This window comes from Gopherus evgoodei, chromosome 5, assembly GCF_007399415.2.
Source record: "Gopherus evgoodei ecotype Sinaloan lineage chromosome 5, rGopEvg1_v1.p, whole genome shotgun sequence".
Classification (NCBI taxonomy): Eukaryota; Metazoa; Chordata; order Testudines; family Testudinidae; genus Gopherus; species Gopherus evgoodei.
In genome coordinates, this window is record NC_044326.1 from 29460544 (window position 1) to 29477310 (window position 16767).

Consider the following 16767-nt stretch of genomic DNA (forward strand, 5'->3'; position numbering starts at 1 on the left):
CGGGCACCCTCCTCTGCCTGGGAGCAGCAAGGACATGTCACCACTTCCAGGAGCCATGCGGAGCCACGTAGGGAGCCTGCTGGCCCAGCACTAACCGGACTTTTAATAGCCTGGTCAGCGGTGCTGATCGGAGCTGCTAGGATTCCTTTCTGACCAGGCGTGCCGGTGAAAAACTGGACACCTGGCAACCCTACTGAAGGTCAGAGCTTTCGGTTGGTAAAGAGTCAGTAAAATCTGTGTTTTCTGGCAATCTGTCTGCTAGAAGAGCCCTGTTATCAAATTTGTTCCCCATCCATAAACTGATCAAAATCACCCCTTAACCCTCTCTTAGATAAGCTAAACAAATGACTCTCTCCTCTAAGGCGTGCTTACCAAATCTTTTATAATTCTCATAGCTCTTCTTTGAGACCTCTCCAATTTTTCAACGTCTTTCTTGAAGTATGAATGTCAAAGCTGGACACAGTAGTCCATCAATGTCAAATACAGAGGTAATATAATCTCCCTATTTCCTCCTACTTATTGAAACACTCCAAAGGTTTTCTATATTAGCTGTTCTAAAAAGCTGCAAAGCAGCATTACCAAAATAACAAGGCTAGAAAATTAAACCAAGAGAAAGAATTACAAGGAAAAATAATTCATAAAGATTAATCTAGTAGTAGAGAAATTTAGTATATACAGAATCGTTTTTCCAATTAAAAATGAATTAGAGACATTTGATAATTTCTGTACAGTAAAACAAAGATGTTTTGATATGAAATTTAAAATAAAGTTTACTAGTTGATCTATGACACAAACCTCATTTGTCTTTTGTGTTTCTTTGGAATCTTCTTCAGGATGCTCATATTTCTTTTCCCAACTATCTTCAACATGCCTAAATAGATAGTCAAAGCATTAGAAAAATGTCATAACAATTTAGTCTAACTCATCGACTCACAGACAATCAGTTTTTAAACTATGAAAAAAGTAGACATTTGCACACTAAAGCATCTAACAAGAACTTGCTGCATAACCTTGGGCAAGTCATTTAACACAGTAAGCTTCTATTTCTCCATATGCAAAATGGGACAATACTTACCTACTTCACAGATGTGCTGTGAAGATTAATTAATGTCTGTGCAGTGCTTTGACATGTAAAGTACTACACAAGTATTAGTACTGTTAAGTATGACTAGGTGTCCCCTGTAATTTGAATGAACAAAGACGACCACTGCACAGGCAAAAACAAACATCCCTCCATGTATCCTTACTCTGCTGCTTTCTACAGAAAAGAATTTTTAAAATACTGACTTGATCTTCCACAAACTTGGCTTCTTATGTATGTCTCGAGACTTAAAAATCAAGCCAAATCTGGAGACTGTACTGATACTCTTTGTAAGGATGCATAAAACATTCCAGTTTGCGCTGCACCATGCATTGGGAGGAAGGAATGCAAGCCAAAATAGGGAAAGAACATGTTAAAGAATATTAAGATGAATTAAATGCTTTCAAGTCAGCAGAGGCTGATGAAATACACCTTAAGGAACTAGCTGAAGCAATCTCAGAAGCCTTAGAAATTACCTTTGAGAATTCATGTAGAATGGGTGAAGTCCCCAGGTATAGGAGAAGGGAAAACATAGGTACCTATTTTAAAAAGAGAGGACCAAAGAGGACTCGGGGAATTATATATTTGTCAGCCTAACTTCAACACATGGAAAGATACTGGAAAAAAATTATAAATCAATTTGTAAACACCTAAAGGATAGAGTAATAAGTAATAACCATGCCAAACTGACCTAATATGTTTCTGTGACAGGGTTACTGGCCCAGTGGATAGGGGTGGGCTGGGGGGAGCTGTGGACATGATACATTTTGGTTTTAGAAAGGCTTCTCACAGAATCGCATTTTCATAAGCAAAACTAGGGAAATGTGGTCTAGATTAAATTAGCATATTGCAGGTGCACAACTGGTTGAAAGGCTCAAGTGTACTCAAGAGCGTTTTCAGTGGGTTTCTGTCAAACCGGGAGGACATATCTATTAGGGCCCCGAAAGGGTCTGTCTTGAATTTAGTACTATTGACTATTTTAATTAATTATCTGGATAGTGACATTTGATCACTATCTTATAAAATCTGTGGATGAAATCAAGCTGAAAGGGATTGCTAGCACTTTACAGGACAGATTAGAATTCACAACAACCCTGACAAGTTGGAGAATTAGTCTGAAACCAACAAGGTGAAATTCAATAAAGACACTTAAGAAGGAAAGAATTCCAATGCACAACTACAAAATTGGGAATAACTTGCTAGGTGTGGTTCTTTTGCAAAGGATCTGGGGGTTATAGTGGACCGTAAATTGAATATAAACCAACAGCGCAATGCAGTTGCAAAAAGGGCTAATATAATTCAGGAGTGTATTAAAACAGGAGGGCTGTATGTAAGACAAAGGAGGTACTTGTCCCACTGTGCTTGGTACTGGTGAGGCCTCCACTGGAAAACTGTGTTCAGTTCTGGGTACCAAACTTTAAGAAAGATGTGGACAGATTAGAGAGTTCATAGGAGAGCAACAAAAATGAAAAAAGGTTTAGAAAACCTTACCCATGAGAAAGAGTTAAAAAAACTGAGCATGTTTAGGCTTGAGAAAGACAACTGAGGATGGAACTGCGAATAGTCTTCAAATGTGTTAAGAGCTGTTATAAAGAGAACAGTGATCAATTGGTCTTCATCTCCACTGAAAATAAGACAAGAAGTAGTGAGCTTAATCTGCAGCAAGGAAGATCTAGGTTAGATATAACTATAAGGGTAGTTATGCTTTAAAATGGGCTTCTATGGGAGCTTGCAGAATCCTCATCTTTGTCAAACCTGTTTTTTAAAACCTCCAAACACTTGTCAGGGATGGTCTAAGTATCCTTGGTCCTGTCTTGGCACAGGGGGCTAAACTAGATGAGGGGTTCTCAATCTTTTTCTGAGATCCCCCAACATATTGTAAAAACTCCATGGCCCATATCTGCCATATCAACTGTTTTTCAGCATATAAAAGCCAGGGTTAGCATTAGAGGGTAGCAATCAGCCCCATGCCGCCCACAAAGCTAAGTTGCTCAGGTTTTGGCTTCAGCCCTAGGTGGTGAGGCTCAGGGCCCCAGGCTTTAGCCTCATGGCATGGGGCTTCAGCTTTCTGCCCTTGGCCCCAGAAAAATCAAATACTGGCCCTGCTTGGTAGCTCCCCTGAAACTGGCTTGCAGCCCCCCAGGGGGGTCCCAGAACCCTGGCTGAGAACCACTGGACTAGATGACCTCTTAAGATCTCTTTGAGTCCTACATTTTTATGGTTCTATGACTTTATTAATTAATAAATAATTTATATTAAAACAGTAAGGCATCAGCCCAAGGGGAAAGAATTAAAGTACAAATCTCAGGCTTAACTCTCCACTTCATGATTATCAAGTGGTGAATTTCTCAGCCTCAATTACACCCTACACACTTTTATTTTCAATGTATGTTTTAAATTGAAAGTTTGTGAAAGGTTAAAGAAATATACATTATCAGGCAGTGAATTAGTTTGGTTGTGTTATCGATTGAATTGACAGTGGAAGACTAATTCACCCCAGCACACTTCACTGGTTAATTCACTCTTCTCACACCCAAAGTGCTCAGAGGCATTTAGGACTGGAGAGACAGAGAGAGAGAGAGAGAGAGAGACAGAGAGAGAGAGAGAGAGAGAGAGGTGGTGAGCTGGGGGCTGGAAGTCTGACATTAGAAGGATCACAAAAAAAACATTTAAATGCACATGAAAGAAAGGTTCAGAGGCATTCAGAATACACACTTTAATTATACTGTAACATAGCCAGCTCCTGCTACTAGGGTGCTAACAATACATTAAACTAGAAGCATAATAGTTAAATGGGAAAACTACATGATAAATTAAAATAAATATCTTAACAAAAATAAATAAATCATATTGTGTCTCAAATTAAGCTTACTTCCCCCAAATATTTTTGCATGCTTTAAGGGGAAATTGTTATAATAGGTATGTGTTGACTGCAAAAGTGAAGAGAAGTTTTTTTTTATAAGCAAAAGTGAGTATGTATTAACCTAATTTCTTTAAAAACAAATATAAGGAATACCTTGAATCTCTTTTTCTTTTCCTGCTCAGGGCTACTTTTTTTTCTAAAAACTTCTGTTCTTTAAGAACATCCTTAATGCTGGTACCAGTAAGTTTCATTTCAAAATCTTTTGTCGAAGACTCTTCCAAGTTCAGGCCACTTTTACCTAAAATATACAATAAACGGTTACGGTGTTGGAGAAGCATGTCTTTATTTTTTGTAAGTGACATTGTAAACAGTGTGGGAATTACTAATCCTGTTTTTTGTTATGTTTCAGGAATGTCACTGTGGACATGAAAAAGTTACATATGGAATTTTGCACAATATTTTAGTTACATTATGATGAGTGAAATTCTGGCCATACTGAAGTCAATTGCAAAACTCCCAATGACTTCAGTGGAACCAGAATGTCACCGTATTTGGTTAAAACACCCAAATCTAACTTGTAATTTTAACATCACCTTCAGCACCCTGACTCCCACTTTTCAGAGACTTTGTTTTCTCTGCAGCCTTCTGTTTACGCTTCTCTTCAAGTCTCTCTCTATTAATCTGCCTCCTTAAGAGTCTCTCTTCTTTTTCTCTGGCCTGAAGACAGAAAAACAATGAAAAGAGTGATTTATTTGTATCATTAAACCAAATGAAGAATGATAGAAATTGTTAAAAAATAATAATCAAAAAAGTTATACAAGTAAATTTCTACATCTTTGCAGAATTCAGCGTTTCAGTATAAGAACAAAAAAAAATCAGTAAGTTCTCGAATAGTGCTGTTTACAGTTTACAAAGTACTGTACAAACTTTAATTAAAAGTAAACCTCATCAAATACTTTGAGATATTAACCCCTTTCCAAGCCTATAAGGTTTTATCCCCATTCTGCAAGTGGAGAATGAACAGGAATGGAGACTATGATTCTGTGTCAGAGACAGCATTAATTCTAGGATGTTCCTGGTTCCCAGCTCCAATTTCAGCCCACTAAACAAGGCTACCTCCGTTTTCAAAGAACTTTACAATTCTTTTCTTTCAGCCTTCAACTCTGTTGTACATAAGAATTACATGCCACACCCAGAGCCCAATTTAAGCCAGCGGTATTGTGGTGCAGAAACCCAGAGAAGCTGCATAAAATGAAAGTCCAGCAAGTCAGTATATCCTGGAAAGGTTAAGGGATGTGAGTGGGGTGTAGAGGATGAGAAACTCAGTAGATTTGCTGGTTGAGATGGGAAGGTTTTACCCCATTCTACAGGTGAAGAAACAGGCACAAAGACTATGAGACTTGCTCCAAGTTTGTGTCGATAACATGGAAATGAGATCCCAGCCCTTCAACCAGGCCAACATGTACACCTGAACATCTCTTCCCCCTCATGCTGGTCAGAGACAGCAGGAATTACTGCAGCTGAAGGGCTGTACTAACTGCATCACATGGAAGAGGAGTGAGGAAGATGGTTGGGGCCAAACAGGTACCAGTTCTTGTTATATTAAAGATACGTATAATCCACCTTGATAGATGGTGGTAAGTAGATAAGAGATTTCTTCTCTTTCCCCTTCCCTCAACTGGTAGAGTACACTCAGCTTGCTGGCCCAAGACTCTCCTATCTGTGCAGTCTCTTTCACTTCATTCTTCTCCAAATTATTCAGTTAGCCAAGAAAGAACCCATCCTTTGCTGAGATGTTGGGAAGACACTACACACTAACTGCTTCATCTGACATTATCATCAGCCAGTTTGTGTTGTAAAACAGGAGGAGCTGGATAGTTAGATAAGCCAGTAGTTCTCAAAATGCCTGTCAATGGATCACTGCCATGAAATATTGACAGATCACATGGTGCTGGAGACAGTCTATGGAAATATCAGCGGCATCCAGGAAAAAACAAAATTAATAAAGGGCATAATTTTTGTATTGAGAAAACAATCAGATGGAGTTAAAATGTTAATAGTGATTGTATTAAAACTTACAATAGACTGACGGTGTTGCTCTACAGTCCGTTCATCATCGGAATCACTGTAGTACTTGGAGTACAGAAAAGGTTTGTGAACATATGCATGACGGACAGGTTTGGCTTTTCCATCGCAAACCTCATTAGTCTGAGGCTTTATTTTACTCTGATTGTTCTTCTCTTCTTCATCTAGTCAGTAAAAAAGCAGACGTAAATTTAAGTGACATTGTTATGGTAAAATTTAAGCTTTGTAAAAACTAACTTCCATAAAAAGACCAACAGAAATGTTTCCTTTAAAAAAATGGTTTTAGAGAGATTTCAATTCAGTGTTTACAGCCAAATGTTACTAAAGTATGAGAAGCGATCAATCCATTCACACTGTCAAGAGAAAAATGCAAAATATAAATAAACTGCACAAAGTGAAAGAAGCAATTAGATTTAAAAATTCATTCTATTTTGGTACTATAAAAGGTGTCATTTAACATAGTTAAGGACATTTTATATATAATTTTACCCATGAAAAATTATGTACAGCATTACATCAACTATGGCTAAATTTTGTAATGAAGACAATCCCCACGTGTATTTTAGGGATGCAGATACACTGCATTGGTAAAGCCTCATCTGTAAAAATCAAACATTATTCATATACAAAAAAAAATAATCAGCACACTATTTGTGGATTTAGAAACCATGGATTTTTTATGTACAGGAACTATACAAGTGACCTAAGCTCATGTATGGATCAGTTAATGCTGAGGTACTATGCTGGTTGAAATAACACAGCAAATCTATAATTTTATTTTGCCAGGTTTATTCAGTAAACATACATATTGTATGTTTGGGCTTTACCAATGCAACAGAGCCGCATCCCTGAAAATACATTGCAAAATTTAGCCACAACTGACAATTCTGAATCCAATTTGTCATGGTTTACGCTGACTGCAGTTACAGACAATGTCATGTTAGTTAATTCAGTTCTTCCTACTCATTTCTTACCACTGTAAAATTTCATTGTGCCCAGAAATGAGTGGGGACAGGCTTACAGAAGATTACTGAAATGGTTCCAAAGTAGTCAATCCGAACCAGGAGAAAATTCTGTTGACTACAGGAGCCGCCATATTCCCTAAATCCTCAATGTATCAAAGAATTTTAGAGCTGCCCAAGACTAGGAGAGAACAGAAAGGAAAAGATGACAAATGAGAACCTTCCACATCCACTAATCCTAAATCTGGACCTATCCCACTCTTCTCCACCAAAATCATGAAGCCTTTTGGAATTCCTGCAATCCTAGGGCTGTGACAACTCCCTGATCCCCAAATGGTCTCCTCACACAACACCTCGGTTCAAGTCAGAATATCAGTCTAAGGCTACAACTACAATACACACCACTGGCAGCGCCACATAGTGTACGTGCAGCTACACACTGCAGTGAAAAGCAGGCTGAGTCCCACTGTGGTGCGTAGTTACATGCCAGTGAAAGGCTCTAACGGGGGAGGCAGCAGGGAAAGGCTTCAACAGCTCCCAGAGCCTTTCCCTGCAGCAAGGAAAGGCTCCAACAGAGAGGTGCTTGCAGAGTCATTCCCTGGTGCCTTCTCCCTGCCAGAATCTTTTCCTACAGCAGCAAAAGACTCCAGCAGTTCCCTGTGGTGGGGAAAGGCACTGGCAGCAGGGAGATAGCAGGACACTACACTGCTAAAAGCAGCAGTAAGACTGATTTCTTTGGAACCATTTCGGTACTCTTCTGTGAGTCCGTAATCACTAAAAACAGCAATGTAGATAAGGGAGACACAGGCTTGAGAAAATAGACATCTTGTAGGATATGTACTTGGGTGCATACCCACATCTTCAGGCATGTCTCTACTCAATTCACCTAAGCTGTGCTCACCATCTACGCTGCTACTTACATTCATACTAAACAAGCATGCAGTGCAGATGTACATTTACACAAACTTCACATAAAAAGGAAAAAAAAATAAAAAGCAGCACAAAAAGCAGAGGCATTTTTATGAAGTGTCACCACTACATCCTGAAATAATACACACAAATAAAAGTAATTTTAAAGTACTGGACTATATAAATACTTTTTATTTTAAAATGCCAAATTACCTATTTTGACTATTATTTACTAACAGCAGAAATGCTATGAATTCTACCTCCAAAAGAAATATTCTCTATTATCAGCCTACACATATATGATAAAATATACTTCAAAATAGATCAGTCTGTAAGGTACTATGTATTCAAATGGCAGGGAAATACACCACCCAGGATATAGTTAACAAATGTATTATTTTTACCATCTGATGTGATCTCTCCTTCCTCAGTGCTATCGGAAACCACAGCTTCCTCTTCACTTTCTTCTTCAAAGGAAGAGAGGTCACTGGTATGGACAGAGCTAACAGTGATATCACTGAGTAAATCCACGTCTGAATCCTCCAAAATATGTTCTTTAAAAAAAAAAAAAAGAAAAAAAAGTTATACCATTCATTCAACTTATCAAACCAATGTGTTTAGCTCATTTCCTAAGAAAAGTTTATTGTTATTTTTAGAACTCTGGTACTCAGAAGAGATACATTATTTCTGACCTCAGTTTGAATTATAGACCAAAATTTTGCTTTAACCACAAGTATAACCCCACTGACTACAATGGAGCTATTCATGTTGTGTTAGTAAGGTAAGCAAGATTTAGTAAGGTAAGTAAGACTTCTCTTACAAGTCCACCTGTTCAGAGGAGGGTTCTGACCTTTGTGGGGGAAAAGCTAGCATTACTATTGGCTTTATACTCTTACTGTTCCATGGCTAGCTAAAGAGGACTACAGTTACCAATATTGTTGGCCCAACATCTTTTCACTTTCTAAATTCACCTTTGAAAACCCCCACATCAACACAAAGTGCCCCTCCATCCCACAATACTTTTTAAGTTGCCTTTTCTATACCTTCTTTTACACCTTCTGTTATCTTGTGTTTACTGCTGCTTTTTTCAGGAGCCAACTGTTTTACTGATTCTGCCTCTCTCTCTTTCACTAGCTTCTCTTCTTTTGCTTTTAGGGCATCATCATTCTTCTTTGAATGGTCAAACTTCTTGTCATTCTTTTCTTTTTTCTCTTTTTTTCTTTCCCCTTTCTCAGTGCTCTCTGGTTTCCTGTCACCTTTATCTGTTAATTTACTTTTCTGGTCATCACTTTCCTGTAGAATTTCTTTGCTTGGATGAATTAAATTGTTAATATCTTTTGTTGAATTTTTGATTTCTTCACTTGGACAGGGGAGTTCATTTAAATCTTCACACTTTGCAACTGCTTCACTTCCTTCTGAAGAATCACAAATGGGTTTCTCTTGGTCTGGCAAGTCTTCTGAGTTTCGCTCTCTCTCTGTGCTACCATCAACACTCTGTTGAGATGAGAATCTTTTTGAAGTTCTGTCACTGTTCTTGGAATTTGTATTCTCCGTTGAAGCCCTGGCAGCACTTGCTTCCTGGTTAAGAGAAGTTATTGTTTCCAAAATGGACATGGCATCACTAGCTACATTAGCACTAGGAGCAGTAGTAGAAATGCCTGAAAGAATGAGAAAAGAAATAAAACGTTTTAGCTAACCAAGTTTTCCATAACATTTGTTAAAAAGAAATATGTATTTCTACATTGACTGGTTATTATTTTTGAAGGGGAAAGACTTTTCAAATTAAACTGGAATCTCAGAAGTCTGTTAGGGGAAAAATGGAATAATTAGTCTATTCTAATACATATGCAGAAGGGACAGAATTAAGGTATCTTAAGGACAGCCTAAATGCCCCAAAATCTTTCCAAACAAAAGAACTGCATTAAGACAGTTACATCTCAGTACATAATTGGCTACTCATCTTTTATAGCCTAGATCCTACTTGATCCTGTTGTGAACGTCCGTATTTAACTTTGAGACTGTCACTTCTAGGACAGACAGATTTCCTGGAAACTTCAAGTAGTAGTGAAATTGTGATAAGTGTTCGCCTCTTCTCCCCACCCCTCACAGCAGCAGCAAATCGGAATCCTGGGCTGTTCTCTCTCACAAAGCTTATCTTGCTGACACCACAAATATTTAGAGTTAACAGCAGAACTAGTGATGATCAATAATACCACTTGCCAAGAGGAGAAAACCAGGTAAAAAACAGATAACACAGAGTAATGGCAAAATACCTTGTACTGTGATGGAAGCATCTGCTTTTTCCTCACTAGGGGCTGTACTGGGGCTTGCTTCCTCTTTGTGATTTAATGTGGCTAAAAACTCATGAACAGCTTTTTCCACCTGAGGTCTGAATGTGTGGTTGATCTTTGGATCCACAACCTGAGAAATAATTCTGTCAATTCCAGACTCCAACATTCCAGACCTGAAACAAAATCATTTTAATACTTAAATATAAGGAAATTTATTCCCACAAGCTACCTTAAACAGATCTGGCTTATCTAAAGGGTGTTCCTTCCACACACACAACTTTCAATAAAGCACTAAGATCTCGGAAAGTAATTTTTTTCCCGCTTGCTTCAGGAACACCCATAGCGGACTTGTGTCTAGGTAGTACTCAAAACGTCTATCAACACACATAGGAATAAACAGTTTCTGTCCAAAAAAAAAGCTTGCAGAATATGAAAGATAGCAATAAAATCTATACCAGCAGCCCTTTTACTATGCCATTACTAGCTAACTTCTTGTAGGCACTGCAGTAATAGTGGGTTTTTGGCAGGGACTTAGATAAGAAGGCATTTATCCTTATAAATCAGTTTGAGGAGGGATTCCATGCAGAAGGGGCAGCTTGGAATGTGTCAGCACTTTATCATTTGTCTTCATAGTCCCAATGTCAAAATTTCTCAGTATGGCATTAGGTGACAGCTACTAAACAGTGGAGGTCAGATAATTAACTTACTTGTATTTAATAGAAAGGTTAAGTGTTGAGTCAGTTAGCTTCCGAATGGCCTCTCTTTTGTTCATCACACTCTAGAAAACTCATTCTACACCTCACTTGAGACCTGGTTTCCATTTATGGTGTTATCAAGTCTGAACTACAAAACACTTGTCTTTGCTCTATCCTCAAGTGCTGATTCCTACAATCAACTTGTGCAACAGGTGGCAAAGGCTCACTATTCACACAGCCAGTACTTCTGTTCTCAAGTTCCTCATCTGTCACTAAAGTTGACAAGAAGACACCCCTAATTGACACATTAGTCTGGAGCAACATTAGGCTGCTTCTTACATTAGTGTATCTGGCAACACTATGCAGAGAAGGTAAATGTGTATATAGCACAAATTGTGGTCACTGTAAATGCTTATTCTAAGTTATTTTGATATGACTGTTTACTGGCAGTCTTACAAAACTTTTTGCTGTCTGTAGAAATAATGTCTGTCTAAGGATTCTTGTTTTGTGAACATGACTTTGAGTAACTGACATGTGCTTCAACATACATGGATTATCATACCCTCAATCCTATTAATAACCAAATATTTAACCCAGAAAACCTAACAACTAGTAATTTGCTGAATCATCTACTTATGAGGTAGCAGTAGTGCTAGAATCCCTACATGTGAGGTTATTACAACATATCACACGACTGACTTTAACCATTATAATCTGCTGCAATGCCAACCCTTCAGTCTAAGAAAATATTCTCTCTTCGTAGAAGTTGTGGAACTTCTTTGTCTAATTAGGTTTCCATTCACCTGTCACTGGGGGATGAATATCTTTTAAAAACAGCAGAATATTAACTTAACTTGGGACTTACTTGAGAACCTGCTGCCTAATATTATTTCTCAGCTGATTCTTGTTGAGATGAGGACTCCAAGTGTGAGTTGCCAGGTGGTTGGAAACAAAGTTGTCAACACGTTGTCTCAGATTTTGATAGGCAGGCTAAAAGGGCAAAAAAAGTGAGATCAGATATTAAAAAAATAAGAGGTGCTTGAAACTCATTTTCCTAATGACAAGGGCTGAGAAACTTAAAAAAACAACCTAGATCTTAACTGCTGAGTTGATACAAATATCAGGACACAGTCTACCATCCTCTGATGGGCAAAAACCATATACGAAAACCTATTTACCTATAACCGTTTTATGACCCGTATTGGAAGCATGCTTATATAACCTACATAAACAGCATGTTCTTCTAAAACCATTGACCAGCCTCTCTAAACAAATGACACGATCTTGATGAAGTCAGTCACTGGCAACTGATTTCGAGGGCAGCACACTGGAGAGCTCATTCCTTGGGCAGGTAGAACAAGGAACCGCCATAGATTTGTCGCTAACGAGGATATCAGCGGTCTAGTGCAAGAGACAAAGCGCTGATGTGTGCCTGCGATGTGTCCCCTGCCCATGGGGAGCGATATTCCCCGGACACTTTATCCAGGCAGGACTCTCCGCAACGCTGCGAGCACCCGCCGGCTCCGTGTCCTGGGCAGCCCTGCTTCGCCTCCGGCAACACTCGCGGCTCACCAGAGAGGACCCTGCTGCGCGACTCGGGGAGACAGCCGGCCCCCCTCCCCCGACCAGGGCGGCCCCAGCCCAGCCAGCGGAGGCGGATGTTCCCGCAGAGCCGGCGCAGGTCTGTGTCCCTCATCCCTTTCTCAGACCTACCCAGCCTCCGCCCCGTACCTTGGTGTCCACGTCGGCCAGGCAGTCTCGGCGGAACTGGTCGAACAGCCCCTGGCTCTTCAGGTGATTAACAATCACGGACACCAGCTCGGGCTCCACCGCGCCGCCCCCTCCGGAGGCCCCGGGCAGCGGCGGCTGCTGTTGTGGGGGAGGAGGAGGGGGCGGCGGAGGAGGGGGCTGGGGCTGCGGGTTACTGGCCATGGGGAGACCGGGGCCTTCAGAGAGCGCGGGCTGCTGCCGGCTCCGTTGCCCGGGCTCCAGGCAGAAACTGGTTACCGAGTAGCAGCCGCGGCAACTCTGACCCCGGAAGTGAAAGGGAACGGAGGGAGGAAGCGAGAGACAACGAGCAAGAAAGAGCAGCGACGGGGAGCGGCGCCAGGGCTGCGGGAAGGGGCTGATTCGCACAGTGAAAGGGGCGCTGCTACTAGCCCTTTAAGAGACGATGGGGAGGAGCGGCCGTTGCCCCTGGTCCCACGGCGGGAACATCCGAGCCGAGCTCTGCGGCTCTGGCTTCCCCCGCCACAGCCCCATCGCTGTCCGCAGCAGCGCCGCCTTTACCAGCCGCTTGAGCTAGCGGCGCTTCCAATCCCCGCCGCGCCCCGCCCCTGCCAGCTAGGATGCTGGTTGCCGGGGTGTCCTGGCAGCGAGCACCGGAGAGAAATAGGAGGGGGCCGGACAACTGGTTCTGAGCATGCGCCAATGAAGTGAGCATGCTCAGTAACGGCTGCTGAAGCCGCTGCCTTCACGCTGCCCTGACTTGAGAATTGCTGCTCTCCGGAAGCTAGCGCGGCAGGTCTCCGGGGGGAGGGGCCCGAAGCGGTGGCACTGGCTGGCCAGACACCTGGAGGCGGGGGAAGGGCTGAGGGGCGCGATCAGGGATGGGAGGTTCGAGCTGGGGATGAGAACGGGGTGCAGGCCGGGCAGAGGGGCTTCCCCCCATTGCAGGGCAGCATGGCCAGGGCCCCGTTCTGCAGAGCTCAGCGCATCCCAGTGCCTAGATCAGGCAACTCTGCCCTGTCTGATACCCTGTGCGGAGCGGGTAAGGGAGACGCGTCCTACCCGCCATCCCTCTGGAAATCAGCATGGGCACTGTTTAAACGCACCCCGTGTCAGTTTCCATGTCAGTGTAAAGCCTCATCGCGCTTCACAGGTGTGTCCGGACTGCGTTTCTCACTGCCTGAATTGGCCTGTCCTTTTTCTTGTGCTCGCCTGGATGTCAAGTTTCGCTCCTTTAAATTCTTTACTTTTAAACTGTTATTTTTATTACTCTGAGCAGTTCATTCACCTTCCTTAACCCATGGCAGAGGAATGTCATTGTGCTGTTTAGATGATATTTTAGGAGCAATAATCATTTTAAAATGTTCATAGTTGCTAGTAGGTTCAGCAATCACATCTCAGTGTTTCTGTTGTAGCACTTCCTGTTTATATTGTGACATTAGTTTTTAATTCTGTTTTTTTAATACATCTGTGTATTCTTTAGGATCATATCACATCAAGGCTGACTGATTTCCACTGTTGATGTCAAACTTCAGTTTCCTTTAATCCACCAGTCAAAATTGCTTTTGTCACCTTTATTTTACCTTTTTATCCAGGACTTTCCTCCTTTGTCACATGTTACCACTGGTGTGTAGAATATGATTTGCAAACAGTCTCTACAGGCCAGGTTTTTAAAGGCTGAAAGAGTCTCAATGCTTTTGAAAGTCCCACTAGTCACCTAAATACCTTTCAAAATCTGGCCCAGAGGGCACTATACTATCTTCTGTGAAATCCTTCTCAAACATAAATTTCTATTGTAATTTTTTCTAAATATAAGTATACAACCACAAGTATTCAAAAATCATGAGTTATGCACCCCAAAGTCACAAAATTAAAATACATTTTAGGTTCTTTTAATTTGCCTTTTTGTTTCTGAGCCTTTAGGTGGCACTAGCTTCATACTTTTTCCATTACCTCTCCCAAAGAATCCATATACCTAAACCAGTTGTACGTTCCTGTAACATTCAGAGCTGTTTTGGACTTCCAGTAAGATGTGATTTTTTTTCTCTGTGCCTTTGTAAATGAAAACTTATTAAAAACCCTTATTTCTGCAAGTAATTTGCCATCCTGCAAACACTGAAGTGCACACTTCACTCTTTTATTGCTTTATTGGTTACATACATAAATCTTAACATTTCTACTGAATTGTTTATGCATATTTTAATTTCATAGCCTTTTATGTATGCTTCATATTTTTATATTATATATTTTAGTGATGTTCTTCATTTTGACAAGTTTACAAGGATTATTTTTTTACAATGAATTATCCTGTTCCTCCTTTGCATTGGGGGGCATGGAGCTGACCTCACCTAATTTGCCTTTTGTTGAAACTAACGTGTCCTATCTCTACTATGTTTTTACAGTGGGATAGCTAATGCACGTTAGTTATCCCATGGTAAAACCCCACATTTTCTTAGCACTGAGGACACAGGCTATATTGATGACTGAGATGTTAAACGAACTATTATTATTCATTGCTTGACAACTCTGATGCTGATTGTGTGGCTGCTCCTTTGCCAGCAGAGAGATTTGTGTCTGAGGCTACGGTTACGCTAGACAATTTACCGTGGGGAAACTGCAGCAATGCAGCTGCACTGCTGTAAGCTCTCTAATGTAACAGCTCTGTGCTGACAGGAGAAAGCTCCCCATCAGTTTAACTAGGTCAGCCCCATGAGCAGAAGTAACTATATGTCAGCAGGACAAGCTCTCCCACCAGCATAGCACTGTCAACACCAGCCCTTAGCTTGATGTAACTTGTGTTGCTCAGGGAGGGTGGCCTTTTCATACCCCTGAGCAACATAAGTTAATCCGCAGTAAGTGCTAGTGTAGACATAGCCTGAATATCTGTAGACCCCCATTTATGCAGATGTCATGGAAAATCAGTTAAAAGCATTTTATACTAAAGGAATTAAGATATCCTCCCCCTATTCTCTTCCCTTACTGAGTGATTATCTAGATGGTGTAGCAGTAAAGGTGTGAAGTTAAGGTGCATAAGTTACAGTGCAATACCAACAGCCCCTGGTCATTGCTGGGTGGGATTGAAGCTGAGGCTCTGTAGTTTAGTGCATGAGCCGCTACCACATGAGCAAAAAGCCAACTGGCTGTTAGCTGAGGCTGTAGAGCAGACTCATTTTATCTCTCCCTCCTCCTCTTTCCAAGTGGTCTCGGTGCCACTAGATGGGCTAGGAACACCACATCCAGGAGGTCTGTGGGTTACAACAGCATCTTAAACCTCTGTGTGGATGCTCTCATTCAGAAGTAAAGTGGCCATTTGTTGTGTTTGCACCTTTCTTACATTATGATGGTAATATTATTTAATCCATTATTGTGATAGCCACAAAGTTGTGCAACAAAAATAGTTTCAGCTTACCTAAAACATTTTGATGTTGTGTCTCAGTGCATCGGCAGAGTGTAGGACTGATCACCTGGTCCAGGAACATCCACAAATGGTGTGGCAGTCAGAGGCGCTGACTTACCAATGTGCTGGGGGAGGGGCGGTGCTTGACCCCTGGCTCTGCCCCAGGCCTCGCCTCTGCCCACACCCCTCTCTTTCCACCTCCTCCCCCCAGCACACTGCATCCTCACTCCTTCCCCCCTTCCCCCCTGAGCCTCCAAAACGCTGTGAAACAGCTGATCGCAACGGGCAGGAGGTGTGGGGAGATAGGGGAGGCACTGATCACCAGGGCCTGCTGGCAGGCAGGAGGCGCTGGAGGGATGGGGAGGGCCTACCAGTGGATGCCCAGCACCCATCTTTTTTTTTGTGTTGGTGCTCCAGCCCGGTGCACCCCACGGAGTTGGTGCCTATGGTGGCAGTTACTACATGTGCTCTGTATTGTTTCTGAAGCTGTATAGGATGTTTTTTATTGTAGGCAAGCCACTTGGGCAGTGTGATGGACTGTATCTCTGTATTCACCCCTGTACCCCTATATTTACACTATTGTAATAATCTTTGTACAAGGTATGCTTGTGAGGTATCATTTCAAAACTCCTAATTTTCTTGTCATTATTGTCCTGGTAAAATGTGTGACACCATTTTATGTAAAGTTATAAGATTCCACTTGGTGTTGTTACTAAAATATTTCTCACATCTGAGGAGTGGACAAACCAGTTCCTC

The 16767-nt window shown here is 41.4% G+C and overlaps 1 protein-coding gene across 8 annotated transcripts in view; it reads right to left on the bottom strand.

Moving 5' to 3' along the window:
- Positions 1–15785, bottom strand: part of BOD1L1 (biorientation of chromosomes in cell division 1 like 1) — a 54922-nt gene extending 39137 nt beyond the window's left edge. For 7 of the 8 annotated variants that reach the window (XR_004000455.1, XM_030563014.1, XM_030563013.1 and 4 more), the window contains exons 1-10: positions 12618–15785; positions 11752–11876; positions 10174–10364; positions 8944–9558; positions 8305–8454; positions 6024–6193; positions 4538–4661; positions 4098–4242; positions 1558–1620; positions 796–871 (exon numbers count right to left, since the gene is read on the bottom strand). Coding sequence is in view for 7 of the 8 variants with exons in the window: in XM_030563014.1 (XP_030418874.1) it covers positions 796–871; positions 1558–1620; positions 4098–4242; positions 4538–4661; positions 6024–6193; positions 8305–8454; positions 8944–9558; positions 10174–10364; positions 11752–11876; positions 12618–12818 (1860 nt within the window). In the remaining variant the exon portion in view is untranslated. The remainder of the gene's footprint in view (positions 1–795; positions 872–1557; positions 1621–4097; positions 4243–4537; positions 4662–6023; positions 6194–8304; positions 8455–8943; positions 9559–10173; positions 10365–11751; positions 11877–12617) is intronic. The other variant, XM_030563015.1, reaches the window with a different exon arrangement.
- Positions 15786–16767: the final 982 nt, after the last annotated feature.